Source organism: Daucus carota, chromosome 1, assembly GCF_001625215.2.
Source record: "Daucus carota subsp. sativus chromosome 1, DH1 v3.0, whole genome shotgun sequence".
NCBI classification, from domain to species: Eukaryota; Viridiplantae; Streptophyta; class Magnoliopsida; order Apiales; family Apiaceae; genus Daucus; species Daucus carota.
This window is the reverse complement of record NC_030381.2, coordinates 41,149,091-41,166,881: the sequence shown is the minus strand read 5'-3', so window position 1 is coordinate 41,166,881 and position 17,791 is coordinate 41,149,091. Positions and strand designations below refer to the sequence as shown.

General features: G+C 32.4%; 1 protein-coding gene across 2 annotated transcripts; it reads right to left on the bottom strand.

Moving 5' to 3' along the window:
• Positions 1-1,930: 1,930 nt before the first annotated feature.
• LOC108205386 (endoribonuclease YBEY, chloroplastic) lies at positions 1,931-16,184 on the bottom strand. 2 transcript variants are annotated; one of them, XR_010287537.1, is made up of 13 exons: positions 15,711-16,184; positions 12,929-13,180; positions 12,761-12,856; positions 11,930-12,110; positions 10,283-10,351; positions 10,095-10,195; positions 9,899-9,991; positions 7,694-7,765; positions 5,251-5,370; positions 5,109-5,159; positions 4,113-4,301; positions 2,262-2,490; positions 1,931-2,130 (listed from the first exon to the last, which is right to left on the bottom strand). XR_010287537.1 is itself a non-coding variant. In XM_064084334.1 (13 exons), the coding sequence occupies exons 1-12, from the start codon at positions 16,047-16,049 to the stop codon at positions 2,323-2,325; spliced, it is 1,731 nt and encodes a 576-aa protein (XP_063940404.1). In that variant the 5' UTR covers positions 16,050-16,134; the 3' UTR covers positions 1,931-2,130; positions 2,305-2,322. The 2 variants fall into 2 exon arrangements, 1 of the variants encoding a protein (XP_063940404.1); XM_064084334.1 differs by having other exon boundaries at positions 2,305-2,490; positions 15,711-16,134.
• Positions 16,185-17,791: the final 1,607 nt, after the last annotated feature.

The following is a 17,791-nucleotide window of genomic DNA, read 5'->3' as shown; positions in this document are numbered from 1 at the left end:
ACAATATGCCCTTTTGAACAAGGCTGATTTGATTTCTAATAAAACAACATTGCGTAAATTCTCTTCAAAAAGAAAACATTGCGTAAATTGATTCAAAAATTATATATTTATCCTTGATTATAATCTTATGTATGATATTATTATTTTTAATATTATTTTATTTTGTCCTAAATTACCATCCTTTTCGATTTTCTGGAAGTAAAAATAATCGATATTTAACTAAATATTATAATATATTTACTTTAGAAGAAAATTATATTTTAAAATAAGCTTAATATGATTTCTAGTAGTTCTTTTACTCAATTATATAAATTTTAACTTTATATATATATAATCATTTTCATAATAATTTGAAATTACAAAAGACTAAACTCCTTAATATTATTTAAACAAGCACTATATCGAGATTGTACATCATTGGGTTGAAAGTTGAATATGTTTAGACATGGAGCCTATTCATATGTGATATGTCCGGTTTTAAAACGGTTTGTGTAATAAATTAATTTTTTTTATCTAACTTAAAAATATAGAGTATTGATTTAGAAATAAAAAAGTTCTAATAATTTTTTTGTGATTTTGTAATAAAAGAGAATTTTATTATTAAAAAAATAATCTATTAAAATATATTTATTATCAACATTTTGACAACTCATAATCATTTGAATATAAACTTACCCAAGCAAACAATTTAAGTTATACACTTGTCACGTTAAATCCCTATATATAATAATTATTACTCCCTTTGTGTTCTATATATGAGAAACTGTGACTTTTTACACACAAATCTAGGTGTTTTGACCACATACTTAGAATTAATACTTTTAAAATTTTCTTTTTTGAAATGAAAATCTCATATTTTAATATATGAAAACAAATTTTTTTAAAAAAAATTCTTTAAGTAGATGGTCAAAGGATATATAAAATTGTGTGCAAAAAGTTTGGGTGACGTATAAAACGGACCAGAGAGAATATTAAGTCACTGTCATAAGTCAAACGGAATCATAAAAATCTGGAATTAGAACTTTTATTAAAACCAGAGTATAATCGGTAAATCAACAAACTACTATTCTTTAAAAATTGATCAGAGATTTTTAATTAATCAAGAATATTAAAAGCACTTGTTCTAGTCTTCTAGATGATAACACACATTAAACTGTTTTCGCTTAGTTGGGTTAAAGACTTAGAGTAACCCCAGTGAAAATCAATTTATTCCTATAATTCGTCATCAAAATATAATTGTCAGCATTTAAACACCAATTTTGTAATGATTAGTTCTATATTTTATTAAATTGTTTCAAATTTAATTAACCTTAACTTCTTTATAAAATAGGTATAAATTCTATTTATTTTATCGCACCTGGAAGAAAAAATATTTAGTTCCGTCTCGAATGAAAATGTATAATGGATAATGTGCAACTTTAACTAATCTCAAATGATGAAATTGAGGCAATATCTATTCATACAAATGAGGCTTCGAGCAGAGAAATTAACAATAAAGGAGATCTTTAGTCATTTCAGTCCTCAGGATCTTTCATCTCTAGCAGAACCCAATAAAAGAAATGGGATCTCTTGTGAACTTCAGCTCATGTCTGGTACTGCACAGGTCCACTCCCTCTTTTCGTAATCGGGGCGTAACTTAGATGGAAGGCAAAGAAGGCCTCTAAGGCCATGCCGTCAGTGAGATATCATTCTAGAACTAAAATGCTAACCTTATGTCAGGACCTATTAGGTGGAAGGCGAAGAAGGTCTCCTTCAAGTGCCCAAACCGTTGGTGAAATATCATTCCAGAAGAGCTAAAATGCGTATTTTTGTGATCAGTTTAATAGGTATTTTTATATATTTCCCTTTCTCTTTTTTCCCTTTTTACCTTTTTAGCGATATAAGAACACTTCAATTACTATATATATTATATTTTTTGTACCGCCTATAATTTTATGTTATTTTAGCATTATATTTATCACAAAATGGAGTGATATATATTATAATTTATTTCATAAATATATCAATAGCAATAGCTATAGCACAATCGCCATACTCTTGTAACAGTACAGTCTCCGCCCTCTTAGATACAATATCCTTCGAACGCCACAAGTATCTTGGTTTCCATGGGCAATAGCTTTGCAAAAGATCCTGCAAATGCAAGTGGAAACGAGATGTGAAACAACTGACAATTATGTGTGTGTGTGCGCGCGCGCGTGAGACAGGTACTGATTAAAAGAATGCTATTTGCTTATCTGGACTATTGACGGTAAAATCCTCACCTTGTAAACTTGTCATGATTAAAGAAAAATAATAAGTGCATACTGAAGCTCGTGTACATGCTCAGAATGCATATCGGTAGATTGCATCGGCCACTCCATCTTCATCGTTGCTCGCACCAATGATGTCAGCAACAGCTTTAGCTTTGTCAGATCCATTACTAAGAGCTACTCCTAGAGAAGCTAGCTCAAGCATTTCAACGTCATTTTCCCCGTCACCTATAGCCATGACCTGATAAACAAAAATTTCACAAACTTCATATCTTTATTAATTGAACCAAATTTCACAAACTTCATAACTTTATAAATCAATACCAGATTCTCAGATAGATTTCACCTAGAAGAAAACACAAAACTGTGAGATAAAAGGATATTGGCCAGGTCTATGAAACTTATCAAGATAAAGATGGGTCCTTGACTTTGTTCCCTAATCACTGAAATACCTAGGTTGCATGTGGTTGGTGGAAATGGAAAGAAGATTAGTGGAGGAAGTAGATGCATAGATATAGTCAATTACTCAAGTTACCAGATATATACTTCTTATTCTTTTTATATATGCACCCGGCTTATTTACACTAAATGTTTGTTTTACCAACTCGCAGTCAAATATTCTTTCACAATAGGATAATGTTGAGCACCACTTGTGTAAAAAGGGAACTACATTCATATTACTCATTACAAGGTTTAAGAATATCTACTGTGGAGAAAAGTGATATTGATTACTAGGATCTAAATCTAAATACATGTTTTTTTGCATCGTTTTGTGTGTTCACAAGTAATTTCAAAATATAATACATAAATACGACAATTTTTTCATGTGCATTCCTGCTGCAGAACCCTAACTAATACTAGAAATAAGCTAATGGTTCTAACTTCTAAGGTTCTATGCCTAATGGTTCTATGTGGAGCGCGACCCTATGTAACATATATGTATATATATATATATATATATATATATAGTACATAAAAAATTGGAGTATTGGAGTACAAAGTCTGATAAAATGTAATTTAGTCATCTAAATTTCAATTTTTTTTTGTCCAATAATATTTGTAAACATTTGACAACCTGCACATTATGTTCTGCAACATAAACATCGTGATCAAATGGTAGAATAATTACTTTTATAAATCATAGGACTCTATGTTCCGCAATATAACTAATAAGCAGAACAATAATCTTAATACTTGTTAAAGTTGAAAGATATTAATGATTAATTGACAATTATGTGCAAGACAACTTATAAATGATAGATTATATCAAAATTTGGATAATCAAAGATATTATATAGGATCAAACCAAAAAATAATGATTTGTACTCCAATACTCCAATGTTTTTATGTACTCCATAGAACTTAACTCTATATCTCTATATATATATATAGGTTTGGGTTCTATGGAGAACTCCGGAGAACTCTTCTTATTTTACAAATTTTTTATTCAAAATATTTCTGTAAATTAAAACCCAAAAATGAGAAAAAACATGCATTTATAAAAAAAAAATGAAAAACTATTTTGAGAACACGTGCATGTTATGTACAGAACATAGTTGTTCTATAATTCGTGTTCTATAAAGTTTTGATGTGTCGTGCAAACAAAAAGGTAATTAAGAGACTATTTTATGTGATTGAAGCAAAAAATAGTGAAAAATATTTACAGAACACATAAATATGAGGTACAGAACATACTAGTTCTCATTTGAGTCTCACCCTATATATATATATATATATATAAGATCACAATCTGGTTAACACAGGCCCTCTATAAGTGGAACATTTGTTAGTGCGTCAATTAGTATAAAGAGACAGTGCCCCCATTTAGTAAAATAATATTGTGCAGTACACTGGCTAACAAACCTCCTTAGCAGGGACACCCAAATGATCGAGCAACATCTTTACGCCACTCCCTTTCGAAGTTCCAAGGGGTACAATTTCCAGCATGTCTTCCTGCGCCTGGACTACAGAGGCACGATTGCTTGTGGCTTCTGACCAATAAGGCCGCAGTGTAGTACTCACCCCCTCAGCCGTATCTAAGAATAACACCTTCTGCAAATTTTGAGCAAAATTTGAATTATGTTAAACCTCGAACCACAAGAGGACAAGTGACTGTACGTCTGTACATCTATACTCCCTCTTTCCTGAAACGTGTCTTTTTAATATCATAGCTTTCAAGAGCAACAAAAATCATTCCAGATTAAAACTCCACTGCTCAATTTTGACTACATTCAAGTTCTGCATTAAACCTAAATCGAGTATAGTAGCCAGAAAAAGACATTGAAGTTTTTACATATATCCTCGCTTATCAAGAGGACTCTGCTAAAAAAGTAAACGTCCTCTTTTTTTTTTTAATTTTTTTTCACGCATTTCCAAGCTTATAAAAAACATAATTGTAGACATTATTTTCTCATATTTTTTATTTTGTATTATAATTTGAACTTCCTATTTGTATACAAAACAAAAAACACGAAAAAATAATATGTACAAGTATGTTTTTTATAAGCTTGGAAATGCATGAAAAAAACCTGAAAAAAAAAGAGGACGTTTATTATGGGACGGAGGGAGTATATATTAACTTGATGATGGTCGTAACAGGCTCATGCAAATACACATATATAGTATGCTAGTGAATATGCGTAGACATATGCTATACTGCTAACATACATATTAGACACATGCCTCATGTTCATTAAATGTTCCAAGCGTACAAAGAACTAGAACTTTTGATATTACATAATTTATATAATTTCAAAACTTAGGATTTGGCCCCACTTGCTACTACATTAGTTCTAGCTATCTTGTAGTTTTTATAAGTGTAAGTTGATATGTGTCAACAACAAAACATTAGTAATATACCTGTACATCACCACTAGCCAAAAGATGCTCCACAGAAGGCATGATCTCTGCCTGTTAAAAGATCAAATGAATTATGTAAAGAACACCTAGCAAAACAAGTACACGGATTATGCTACCAGAAAACAGCTTAAGAGCAAGGCACCTTTGGCTCATGATATACAGAATGAAGTGAGTCCACAAAAGGGTGATTTGCTAATGCTAAGCAACGGTCCTGACTGAATGCAATAAGTGGAACTTTATGCTCAAGAGAATAAAGAAATGCCTGCAGGTATAAAAGATCCAGATACCTTCATTATTTAATAAAGCAGCCACTAACATTCAAATAATTGTTGCAATCACAATCTAGATGTACTCATGCAATAGGAATTAGGATCTTACTTTATTTAAAATCCTTAACAGAGACACTATACTTGTTTTAGATCAAAAAGATTTTACAACAGATTGAGTAACATACAAAGTATTAACTTATCAGAAATTCTAAATTTCAGTATCATCATCCAATATGATTACACAGCATTCTAATATTAATTTTAATACAAAGAAGGGACTACAAGTTTCGTCTATTGTTTTTCATAAAGCAAGCAAAAAAGTTATGCAGGAGCAACTTCATTTTGATTTGGATTGAAAGAAAAAACCAGATGTTGGCGAATATGAGACAATAAAAATGGAGAATACACAGCTGAAGGAAAACAGGTATCTGACATAAAAACTAAGATGTGTTTGATGCGCATAAATGTCAGTCTGCCACCCTATTATGTGCCAAGTTAATCAAGCCACACAGATGACTAGGGCTGCAAATGAACAGAGTCGAGCCGAGTTTTGTCTTAGCCGAGTCGAGTTTAAGATTTTCTGAAAACCAGTCTGGCCAATCCGAGTGTTCTAACCGAACGGAAAGTGGTGATCAAGATCAGCTCGATAATAGACCAGCCGAACACGAGTTTGCTCATGATTATAGGGCTGTAAATGAGTTGATACGCTCGATAATCGCTCGGTGTTCGGTTCGAAAAAAACTCGGTTCGAGCTCGGTTCGATTTATAAACGAGTCGATCTTGAGCACAATTTTAAAGTTCGTTTTATAAACGAGCTGAACTTGAGCACAGTAGAGTTCGATTCGATAGTTCGCGAACAAGTTCGAATTATAAGTTCGTGAACTTGGCTCGTGAGCGTAGTTCGTGAACTCTGCCCGTGAACATGGTTCGTGAACCCTTTGGACTAAGGATGTGGGAGTTTCATTAATGGATAATTTATTATGAATTTATGATTCCTTAGAGCATAAATTTAAATAGTGTTAGAATTTTAATTTTTTTTTAATTATATTAAATAACAAACAAGCTCGTAAATAAATTTATGAGTATAAGCTAGCTCGTGAGCAAAGTTTATTAAACAAGCTCGTGAAAATAATTAATGGGTGGTTGGTGAGCAAAAATTCGTAAGACATGTTCGTAAGCGTGAGTTAATGAGCGGTTCGTGAGCAAAAGCTCGTGAGACAGCTCGTAGACATGTTCGTGAGCGGTTCGCGAGCTGTTTGTGAACAGAGTAATTCCTTAATGAGTCGATCCTCAAACAATATTTTTGACTCGATCCAAGCTCGAGCTCGAGCTCGAGTTCGCTAATTTTTTAACATACGATACACGAGCACTCTAGAATTCGGCTCGGCTCGGCTCATTTACACCCCATGAACAATTCGAGTCGAACCGATCTCGAGTCGAGTTCGAACACAGTCAAGTTGTCCACAAACAGATCGCATATATTCATATATTTTTAACTTGACCAATCTTGAAATATATTTTACAAATTATATCCGGTCTCATCTTAATGTCTAACTATTTTTTTAAGCATGTGCCCCCATAGTATCCAACTATCTTTTGATAATGTACTCATAGAATCATTCATGACTTATAAGTCAACTTCCATAGTTCAAGTCAATTTCAGACTTACAAGTCACTTTTCATTTTTCATGTAATCGTATTTAATGTCAACTTAAATTATTAAATTATTAATTATTTTATATACAAATTTTACAGAGCCGATTCGAGTTAGACGAGTCCGAGCTGATCGCGTTCTTTTAATAAAAGAACAGATTCGAGTTTTGTTCACAAACAACTCTGTTCATTTACAACCCTACAGATGACATTCCTGTATGGGATAATAAAATAGTCTTGCATAAGGATGATCAGCTTACTCCATAGAAAAAAAAGGAACTAAAATAAGAATGGGGAATGCACAGCTGAAGGGCTACCAGGAAATAGCATAGAAACAACTAACATGTGTTTTATGCATACATGTCAGTATTCCGCCTTATACGTGCTAAAAACCAGAATTAAGTAATATGCATCCAACATTCCCATATCAAATAATTCACCAAGTTCTGCATCAGGATGATCAGCTTACTCCACGGAAAGAAAGGACCCCAAAAGGCACTACTTTACCCAATATTAAGGACCAATCAATTCAGATTATCAGCTCATTACGAAATCAACAATTAACTAATATCATTTAAAGACCACTAGTGAATAGTAATGATGTATGGTCCTGATAAGAATGGTCTTAGAAGATTAGTACAAAACAAGCAGAAAAGCAATTACCTCTCTGCATACATCTGGATCTAAGTTCCTTCTACAAATCTCACGGCCTTGTCTACCATAAACAAGCAATCCCTGTAAATTACTAGAAACTTAGATTGATATTTCATGGAGCTAATCAACTGAACATTAGAACTTTAATGAATGCAAAATGAAACATACATAAAAATCTAACATGATACAAGAGAAGTGTGTCACGATGATTACTTGTTAAGATATAAAAGGTCTTGCAGGACAAATATTTACATGACAAGTAATCGATGCAGGACAGCTTGTATAGAGATGGATTAAAAGAATTTGAGTGGATTTACCGCAGAAAATCCACCACCCCAAGGCAACCGCAGAAGGGTTAGTTATGACGGATCGCAACCCAACAGAAATGGGGGCTCCATTCAATATTCAAAAAAATATTCCATTTATCATGTCTTGCTAATATGTGGGGATTTCATCACTTATATAATGGACTAAGCCCCGTAAACAAATTGCGGTTATCATAAATAACCTAATACATATTCAATAAGCTACTAGCACCGCATTGAAAAAATTTACACTAATTTCCACTCTAGATAGGACTAAACTAAAAGACTCCTTATATATTTTTATTTTCGTTCCTCGTCAATTTAGGATCTTAATCAACCTGCAATTACAGATCCTAACCGACTCTGTTTTGCTCGTAGGCTACTCTTTCCAAGACTGATAAGGACCTCTTATTTTATGTATCAATTTAACTGGGAAACAATTGAAAGCTTATCACATGGTATTACAGACCTTTCTTTTTTTCTAGATCTTTTAATATGTATATACTTGAGAAAAAAATATCAACTTTATAATACGCTAAATATGAAAGTCCAACTTAAAATCATTTTTCGTCTTTTTTATATTCTCTCCTTAAAAGTGATAAGCTAGTTAGAAATGTAATAAAACATTACATAAGATACAAGTTTGCAAGATTGACCTTTTGACGAAAAGTTACTTTCACCCTTCGAAGCGTTACAATAAAACCAAAATTACTTTACGTAACAGTCCATATTATCTGTGGATAGCCAATAATCATAGGTTATTAATTTTAATTCGGCAAGTTTTCTGTGTGTCTGAAGCATTCAACCTTATGCAGTTGAAATTAATATAAAGGCTACAGTTAGGTATCATTTTCCAAAGAAATATCAGTTCCTATCCAAAAACAACAGTCTGGATAAGCATAGAAATAGAAAAGACCAAGTCTGAAAGGCCTTTCCACGTTCCACCAGGTTTAAGGAGTTTGAACAGTTCAAAAAAGGAAACCACTAAGTTTCGCATAAGCAATTCCGATACAAAAATTTGGGAATTTTTAGTCTTAAAGCCTGATTCATTATGACTCTCCAGAGTCCAGTTTACTCACTGTAAAATATACCTTTGATTATTGTATATATTTGAATATCATTTAAGTTTGTAATTTAACATAAAATACTGGAACCGATCATAATCGGGTTTTATATCAAACTGGCCACCCGTTACGTCAAAATATCTGAGTTAACCCACCCATCTCATCGGCGACTCATTTAAGCCACTATAAACCAAATATATATCATTTTACCCACATCACTATTCATACCTCTTTACTTAATCATTTATCAAAAATTAACCGTTCAACTTTTTACTGCAAAACCACTTCGAGTACCTTCATAATTGTATATAGTATATATCAAAATAATTTGGGAATTTATAAAGCAATATAGTTAGGGTTATCACATAAATATATATTTATAGCTATATATATTTTTAACAACATAGTTATGTTATTTTAGAAATTCCCAAATTATTTTGATAAATACTAGGAACAATTATGAAAGTACTCGAAGTGGTTTTGCAGTAAAAAGCTAAACGGTTAATTTTTGATAAATGATTAAGTATAGAGGTATGAATAGTGATGTGGGTAAAATGATATATATTTGATCTGTAGTGGCTTAAATGAGTCGCCGATGAGATGGGTGGTTCAAGTGAGATATTTTGACGTAACGGGTGGCCAGTTTGATATAAAACCCGATCATAATCTGTATACAAGCTCTTTCTAGATTAAAAATTATTTCGGACCTATCAAACTGTCCCTGTATCTTGTAAAAATGCCAAATTAGGAAAGTTGTCATCTTAATTTGATCCTCCAAAACTATATATGGCAATTTATAGCACCAAACATGATGAAAGACAAAAGTTATATCACGATGAACAAACCTGCACAAAAACACCAGGAGAAGAATCCGAGACAATGCCACCTTCTCCTGCCAAATCTACCATCTTCAAAAGACTGATGACAGCTGGGCGAGTCTGTTTAAAGTTCACTTTATGATTAAACATCCAGAACTTGAAAGTGTTGACAAAGAAGGAAACAGAAACAATTTAAGACAGGCCAGTAAAGCCTTATGCTTACCTTCCCTGTAGCTATCACCACCCTTACACCCCTTGATATAACCTCTCTTAAAGCTTTTGCCGTTGCTTCGGTGATTCGACTTTTGCTGTTAAGCAATGTTCCTTGCATTTAAAATACCAACTGTAAGCACTTAAAGCTGATAAAAACAAAATAAGACATTAGCAAAATATCAAATAAAGAATACTCACCATCCACATCGCAAAAGATATGACTGTACTTTGGTCTGTAGAAACGAAGACTGCCTTCTTTTTTTCTGTCTTTTAACAATTTCACTTGTTAAGATCCTATCAAGTATCTAGATCTATGAAATAGCAAAAGCATCTAACAAATTGATGGCAACATACCATCACAAAAGAATGTGCTAAAAAAGAGAAAATATATATATGATTACAAGGTCTAATGACCAAAACTTCCTCAAATCTCCAACCCTTTATGCAAGTCTAAAATCCATTTGGTCCAACTACAGGCATATATCTTAATTAACTTAAAATTTTATTTTGATAAACATCGCCATTGCTAATATATGCAAGAGAAACAAAAACAATGCCCAACCACGATTCTTGTTATGTGAAGTTTTCAGCACTTGTCATGACCGAAGCTGATTTAAAGCATTCTTTGAAGAATTGATTCTCATCCATCAGCTTTTTTTAAGGGCTGTTACTCTATATTTCAAATCATAAATGTGTATCTCCAATGTACCGTGAGAACATAGTTGATGCACCAATGGATGCCTTTCCTCGTTCAATCAGTTGGCAAATTTTAGTTTCACAACACTAACAGAGCTGTTATAAATTTTTGTAAACTTAATTTTTTTAGTTACAGTCTTTAAGTCCAACTTGTGTATTGATAACAAATATAATTATAAAACTATGATTTGCTCACAAACTGGATTCAGGATTCTGACTTTATCAGCAAAGAATCTCACACACACACACACACACAATATATATATATATATATATATATATGTATGTATGTGTATATATGTATATATGCATATGTAGGGGTGGCAATATCAGACACGACCCGAAACCCGACACGAACCCGACCCGACACGAAACCCGATTTACTGAGACAGAAACCCGAAAATGACCCGAAAATTACCCGACAGACCCGAAATGGACCCGAAATGACCCGAAACTAGAATTTCATTTGTAATAACTTCAATTTTTGGTTTTATTCAATTTTAAGTGATTTTAGGTTGACCCGAAATCGACCCGATTGCTGACACAAACACGATCCGTTACCCGAAATTGCCACCCCTGTGCATATGCATTTGATGGTTCAATACTAAGGAAATTGATAACATGAGTTGTGATAGCTAAATCTTACACCACAATTTGCTTTCAGGAATAAATAAACCGTTCGAAACTAACCCTTTGTCTGCCGAAACTGGGATAAATGACATAAACATCATATTCTAGGCGCAAACCTTGAGGGAAAACAATTTTGTGCAAAGGCTAGGAACGGAAGGCAACATTGTAATTAAGAAGTTTATATGGTTCAAGTACATATTTAATAATACTAGACGGCACTTAATAGCCTAATCTTAGTTAAGTAACTTGATAGTCGAATACATATACATATGTGACCTTTCAGCAGCCAGCTGGACCTACAGACAACAAAGGGGGGAACTAAATTCTAAAAAATTAGGGAAAAGGGTGGGGAATGAAATTTGATGGTCTCTGAAGAATGGGCGAGAATGTAAACTTTGCCAATGTGAAAATAATTTCAATCATTATTGCCTTGAACAGTTACATGAAACCTATCAAAATAAGAAAGTACAAGAAGGAAAGAAATTGAATCTTATAAGCTTTGAACAAGATGAACGTTACCAGTCAGAACATCAATATGAGAGGCAACATTATCTTCAACAGCATCATGGGTGCTCTGAATTAATCCTTTTCCTTTCCATCCTAGACTCTTTAACAGAAGTTCCTCTTCTTTCTCCATTTCTGCTTCAGCCTCATCGCTGAGCTCATGATCGAACCCCAAAAGATGTAGCAACCCATGAACCTAAAGGGCATAAAGCATTTAAGTAGTATCTACTACTATATAAAAAAAAAACTTAAGATTCCAGCTCAATGCCAGCCGATGCTTTAGACAGTATCAATTCTTTCCTTGAGCCAAATATTTACCAGAATATAGTAAAAAAAAATATATTAAGACAAACCAATATTTCCAAACTTTCCACATAATGTTCTGATCTTTTAAAAGTCATTTTGCATGAATATTGAGTAATTATTAAGAATCACAACTTTTATTATCACAAAAGTCAAGACAATATGGTAAGACTTGATAGTAGAACTTCCCCCCTGCTATTGCATATTATATCATATCTAATATAAAAGATGACTTATCCTCTTCCCACCTTTTGCATATATAAAACGAATTAAAATGAACAGATATTTACTGAATGTAAAGGGAAGAGAAGCACTGCTTTCAAAGTCAACAGCCCAGACAATTCTCAAGAGAGTGGATATATATTTCATAATACTATATGACAGACATTAAACAAAGATCAACGACCTCTTGGTTTAATGGTCCCTCACTCCCTTTACGGTATGACGAGGGTTCATATCTTGTTAAAGACAAGATGGACGTGTGAGTGTGTTTAACAATCAAAAACCAAAAAAAAATCATGTCAGCAAGGAAATAAAACCAACCACGAGTATGCGTATCTCATCAAGAAGAGTGTGCCCTCTTTCCGCTGCTTGGCGTGCTGCTGTCTCAGCCGAAATTACAATGTCACCCAACATAAGCTGCAAAAGAATAAAATGTGTAAACAAAAACTTGTGCAGTGATGATGCGAGATAAATGTCTAAAATTCTTACAATCGGAAGCTTTAGTTCGGGAATATGTTGGGACATGGAGAGAACATCAGTTGCATGGTCCTCACCCCGCCAGTCCTTGTTAAGTTTGCGAATAAACTCGTCATTGCAAAGAAGTACGGACAGTTCAACATTCTCAAAACAACCAACATCATCAATTGCAGGATCCCTTGTTTTATACTGTGAATCTTTCAGACCATCAAATGCTACTTTCATGGCCATTGGGACATTTAATCTCAGAACTTCTGCAATATCCTGCGCCGAATGTGGAAAGTAAAAACATTCAGCTATCTGGGTAATGTCTAAACTGTAACAACCATGGTTACTACGGTGTCAAGTTGAGGCTCGGAGCTTGCGTAACTTCAACAAGACTAGCTGACAAGTGAAGGCATTTTGAGTGAATCAATTATGTAAGGGCGTCTTGGGTGAACTATTTATTTAAGATAACTTGAAATCAATGTTTTCAATCGTAAAACAGTTTAGTAAAGACATCAAATGATAAATTAAATTGGCAATTATAATAGAAACTTAAAACTACAAGAACAAAGAGAAATTGTCTTGTTTGTGTTAAAGACAACTACTGCCTTTTTATATAGTTTTGGAAGCATTTTATTAGCAATATTTGTAGCAAATATATAAGTGGGATCAAGGATATAAATTTTTATATTTTTCACTGGGTCCTATGGCAACATGTGGATGTTTCTGAAAGCTTAATAGCATTTATATTATAGATCAAATACTTTCACACAGTGCAGTAGCCAGGTTATAAACTCAAGGGGGCAAATATACACTTATGACTTGCCCCTTTTTTTTGGTAAATTTAAAAGTTACTTTTAAGATATATGGTTGAATAACTATAGAAGTTACTGGAATTTAACAATGATAAAAAAAAAAAAAAATCAAGCTGTCATATTGTTCTTTGTTATTATCCATTACCCGGTAATAAAGTTTTATATAAACCCAATACAAATACTGTGTATAAAAAAAAGAAAATATCAAAATCGATATGCTTAAATAGCTAATAAATTATTGGATAAATTGGAGCATTATATTCACTAATTACATCGTTGTGTAGTTTTACATTTACATGTGAATTAAAAGAATAGAATGATAAAAGAAACACAAGAATATAAGTGTTATTTAGATTTATCCTATTTCTAAGTTCTAACTAACTAAAACGAATAAGAATCATCCAAGCAGAACTTGTAAAAAATTCCAGGAGTGGGTACCTCCCTAGGGTGGCTAGGCCACTGTTTAGCATACAATTCTTTACGAGTAACATTTTTTTTAACTACCACAAAACTCCATCGAGCCAATGCTCAGAAAAGCATTTGTGTCTATGAACATAAACTTTAATTTAAGGATATCTCAATGTGACCTTAATGGACTAGACAGGAGCTCCAATAATTCAGAAAACAAAATGCCTAGACATATTCTACTGCTGTCACATGGCTAGTGGCTACCCAGCATCCAAAAAATTTCAGTGACGGTTCACACTTAATTGTGCCAATTCAGCACAGCCCGACCTACACCTCCTAATAGAGATATGCAAGAAGAGATTACAAACACATTTTAGCAGTATCTTTCCATCCAATAACTAGTTATTTATTCCAAAAATTGATTTATACTTTTAGACAAAAAACAATCACTAACAAAAAAAATGTTTTTTCTTAAGGTAGGTATTTAAAATTCTAAATACCACGGAGGTAGGAAGAAAAATAATAATCAGGGAATAAGAACCAAACCATATAGTACTTCATTTGTTGCTAATGGATACACTGTACTTATATCCATCTTATCATAAAAACTTGAGCGCATTCCCATAAGCCTAAATATAGAGCAGGAAATCAACATCATTGTGGTTTCAGATGTCTGAAGTATGTTTCGGTGGAACCCAAATCATAGATAGCATCAAATTACAAGATACATTTTCCATGACATAGTTTGCTGTACAGGCCATCCATCACACTTTGAGGAAACGACATATATCTGAGTGTTTGACTTGTAATATATAGACAAAGGCACGGGGACCCAGCAAAATTATTAAAAGTAAGTATATTAGGAAAAATTTAGTACCCAAAAGTTACAATGAAGATCAAACTAAGCATTATTTTAATAAAAGGACTATAGATTTTAGGTATCTTCATCTCTCGTTCATTTTTCTCAATTCTACTTGTTTCTTGTCATCGATTTCCTTTTAGCATCCTGTTTTCAACTCATATGTGGGTATTTCAGCTGGACTAAGTGTCCACATTTCAGCCATAAATATCATGCCCAAGTGTTCGACTTAAGTACGACGGGAACCAAAGAGTTGGACTAACATAGGTTATAATTAATCAGTTCTCTTTTTAAAATTTAGTAACTGGTAGCTATATCTGTATATCAGTCACTTAAAACGCATCATCTAGTAGTAAAAGCTTGTCACATATCTTTAGGTACGTATTGTAGTCAGTTTGCTATACATAAAATCACTCACATTTTCACAAAGAATTTTATACATCCAATGACAACACATTTTTCAAATTGTCATAACCCATGCTCTTGTAGATTCAGTACTCCCTCTCTCTCTCTCTCTCTCTCACACACACACACACTACTACTGCACAATTTAAACAGAAACATAATTCAAAACGAGAGCTCTCTCGACAAATTTTAAACGTGAAATCCACCAATATTATCTCAAATTTTGAATTCCAACCACTTATCTCATCACACTTGAGTCCAATTGACAAAACAATCATTGACAACAACAAAGACGCACATTTTCAAAATTAAACACACGTACCAGAGTTTCAGGATCATCAGGCAACTGTTCTTCAACGCAAATCTTAACACAAAGCTCTAACTCCTTCTCCTTACTCTTCGCCGCACGCCTTCTCAGCTTCCGATACCCTCGCTGCTCCGCGAATACTCCTCTCCTTACACTCCACTCCTCGCCGCTCCTCGAAGCGTCGCTTAAAAATCTCCGCCGGCGGCGAATGCCGAACAGCGAAGATATCGAGGACGAAAATGACACCGAGAATCGGTTGAATGAGAGCGGAGAGAGAGATTTTAAGTGCGTGGTTGATCGGATAGTGGAGAGAGATGAGATAGGTAGGACGCGTGGGAGTATACGCGCCGCCATAGGAGGGGTGTGTGCGCCGGAGTTTAGAGAGAAGCACGCTGAGATTTTTATACGCCGCCACAAAAATACGAAAGCTCGGAGATTTTTTGTATATACAGAAAATTTAGCCTCCGTATTCGTGCAGTTTTAAACTACCATAAAAATGGTGCGAGGCAATTGTCAACAGATAAAATCGGGTGTTGCTAAATGCAAATCAGTTTTGCTTAATGCAATTCGCACAAATTAATTTCCTAGCCTTTTTTTTTTTTCTTTTATAAAGTACTTTCTTAGCCTTTTAGTACAGTCAATACGTATTAAATGCTGAATGTGAGTGGGGGTATATTAGAAGCGCTTAGAGCATCTCCAATAGTCTCTTAAGTCATTCCTCAAATATAATATAAAATATTCACTCTTAACAATTTAATGTATATTCATCTCCAACAACACTCTTTACATCCACTCTTAAACAATATTTTATTATTAAATGAATAGGACTACAATACTAGAGTGGAAAGAGAAAGTGGATGCTTGTATTACTTTATAATAAAATATAACTTAAGAGTGAGTGAGAGACTCTTAAAAGAGAGGAGAGAGAATAGACTCTTAAGGTTTTGAAGAGCCTTTAAGAGTCTATTGGAGCTTCCATTTTGTTAATGCTCTCTATTTTTTCATTTAAGAGCTTGTTTAAAGAGCTTATTGGAGATGCTCTAAGAGGAGCATTTGCATTTTAGTGTTTTCCTGTGTTATTATTTAGAAGAAAGATTTTAATAATTAAAATTGTCTTTGATAATTTTTAAATTCAATTCTTTAATATATATCAAATTTTAAATTGACATCACATAATTAATAATTATCATAAAGATATTTTATAAAATTTTAAGATTTTATCATATTTTACTTATTTTAAATATTCTTTAAATGGTCTTTGGTTAAAATTTTAAATTCAAATCTTTAAATTAGAAATTATTAGAAAGATATTTTACTTTTGTCAATACTTATTTCATATTTTCAGTATAATTAATATATCATCGTGTTTAGTAAAATTATGTTATTCTGAAAATGAGTATAATCAATTTATCTTGAACTCTTTTTATCACAGTATATATATTGTTTTTATTTTATAAAAAATAATATTTTATTTGTCTCTCGTATTGATTGTTTATATGTATTTTAAAAATAAAAAAGACAGCTTCATATATTTTTCCAATTTTTTTTCTCTCAAATAAAATTTTAAAATCTAATTTTATTAAAAACAATAATTTTAAGTAAAAGTTAGTGGAGCAATTGGTCTATATTTTAAAATACATGTTTAAAAAAAATGATAACTTTGGACACATGAGGTAAATAAAAAAAATAGTAAATATTATATATAAATCATGCTTTGATATCTAAGTTACTTGTAATTTTCACTTTTCACAGTGTTATAATTTTGATATTGAATAATTATTATTTTATATAAATAAATATTACACTGTGCTGATGTCTTTTACCACTATATATTCTAGTCAAAAGTTGTATATACTAATTTGAGCATAGCAAGTAAATATAATCACAATATGTACTCAAGTATAAATAAGATATAAATAAGATTTTTTTCAAAAAAAAGATATAAATAAGATTTTTTATTTGTCATTTTAAGTTTCAACATTTAATTTTAGATATTTTGAATGCAAGACAAATTTAATTAATTTGTATTATATTTTTAATGAAAATTTTGATTATATGTTTTTTAATAAAACAATTATAATTTTAACTATCCTGTC

Bases quoted from the DNA above. Each gene is read 5' to 3' on its own strand.
- LOC108205386 (XM_064084334.1), bottom strand. From the start codon at position 16,049: ATGGCGGCGCGTATACTCCCACGCGTCCTACCTATCTCATCTCTCTCC. The intron at 13,181-15,710 runs GTACGTGTGTTT...CATTCGGCGCAG, and splicing joins CTGATGATCCTGAAACTCTG to GATATTGCAGAAGTTCTGAG. The intron at 10,196-10,282 runs GTGAGTATTCTT...TTTAAATGCAAG, and splicing joins TATCTTTTGCGATGTGGATG to GAACATTGCTTAACAGCAAA.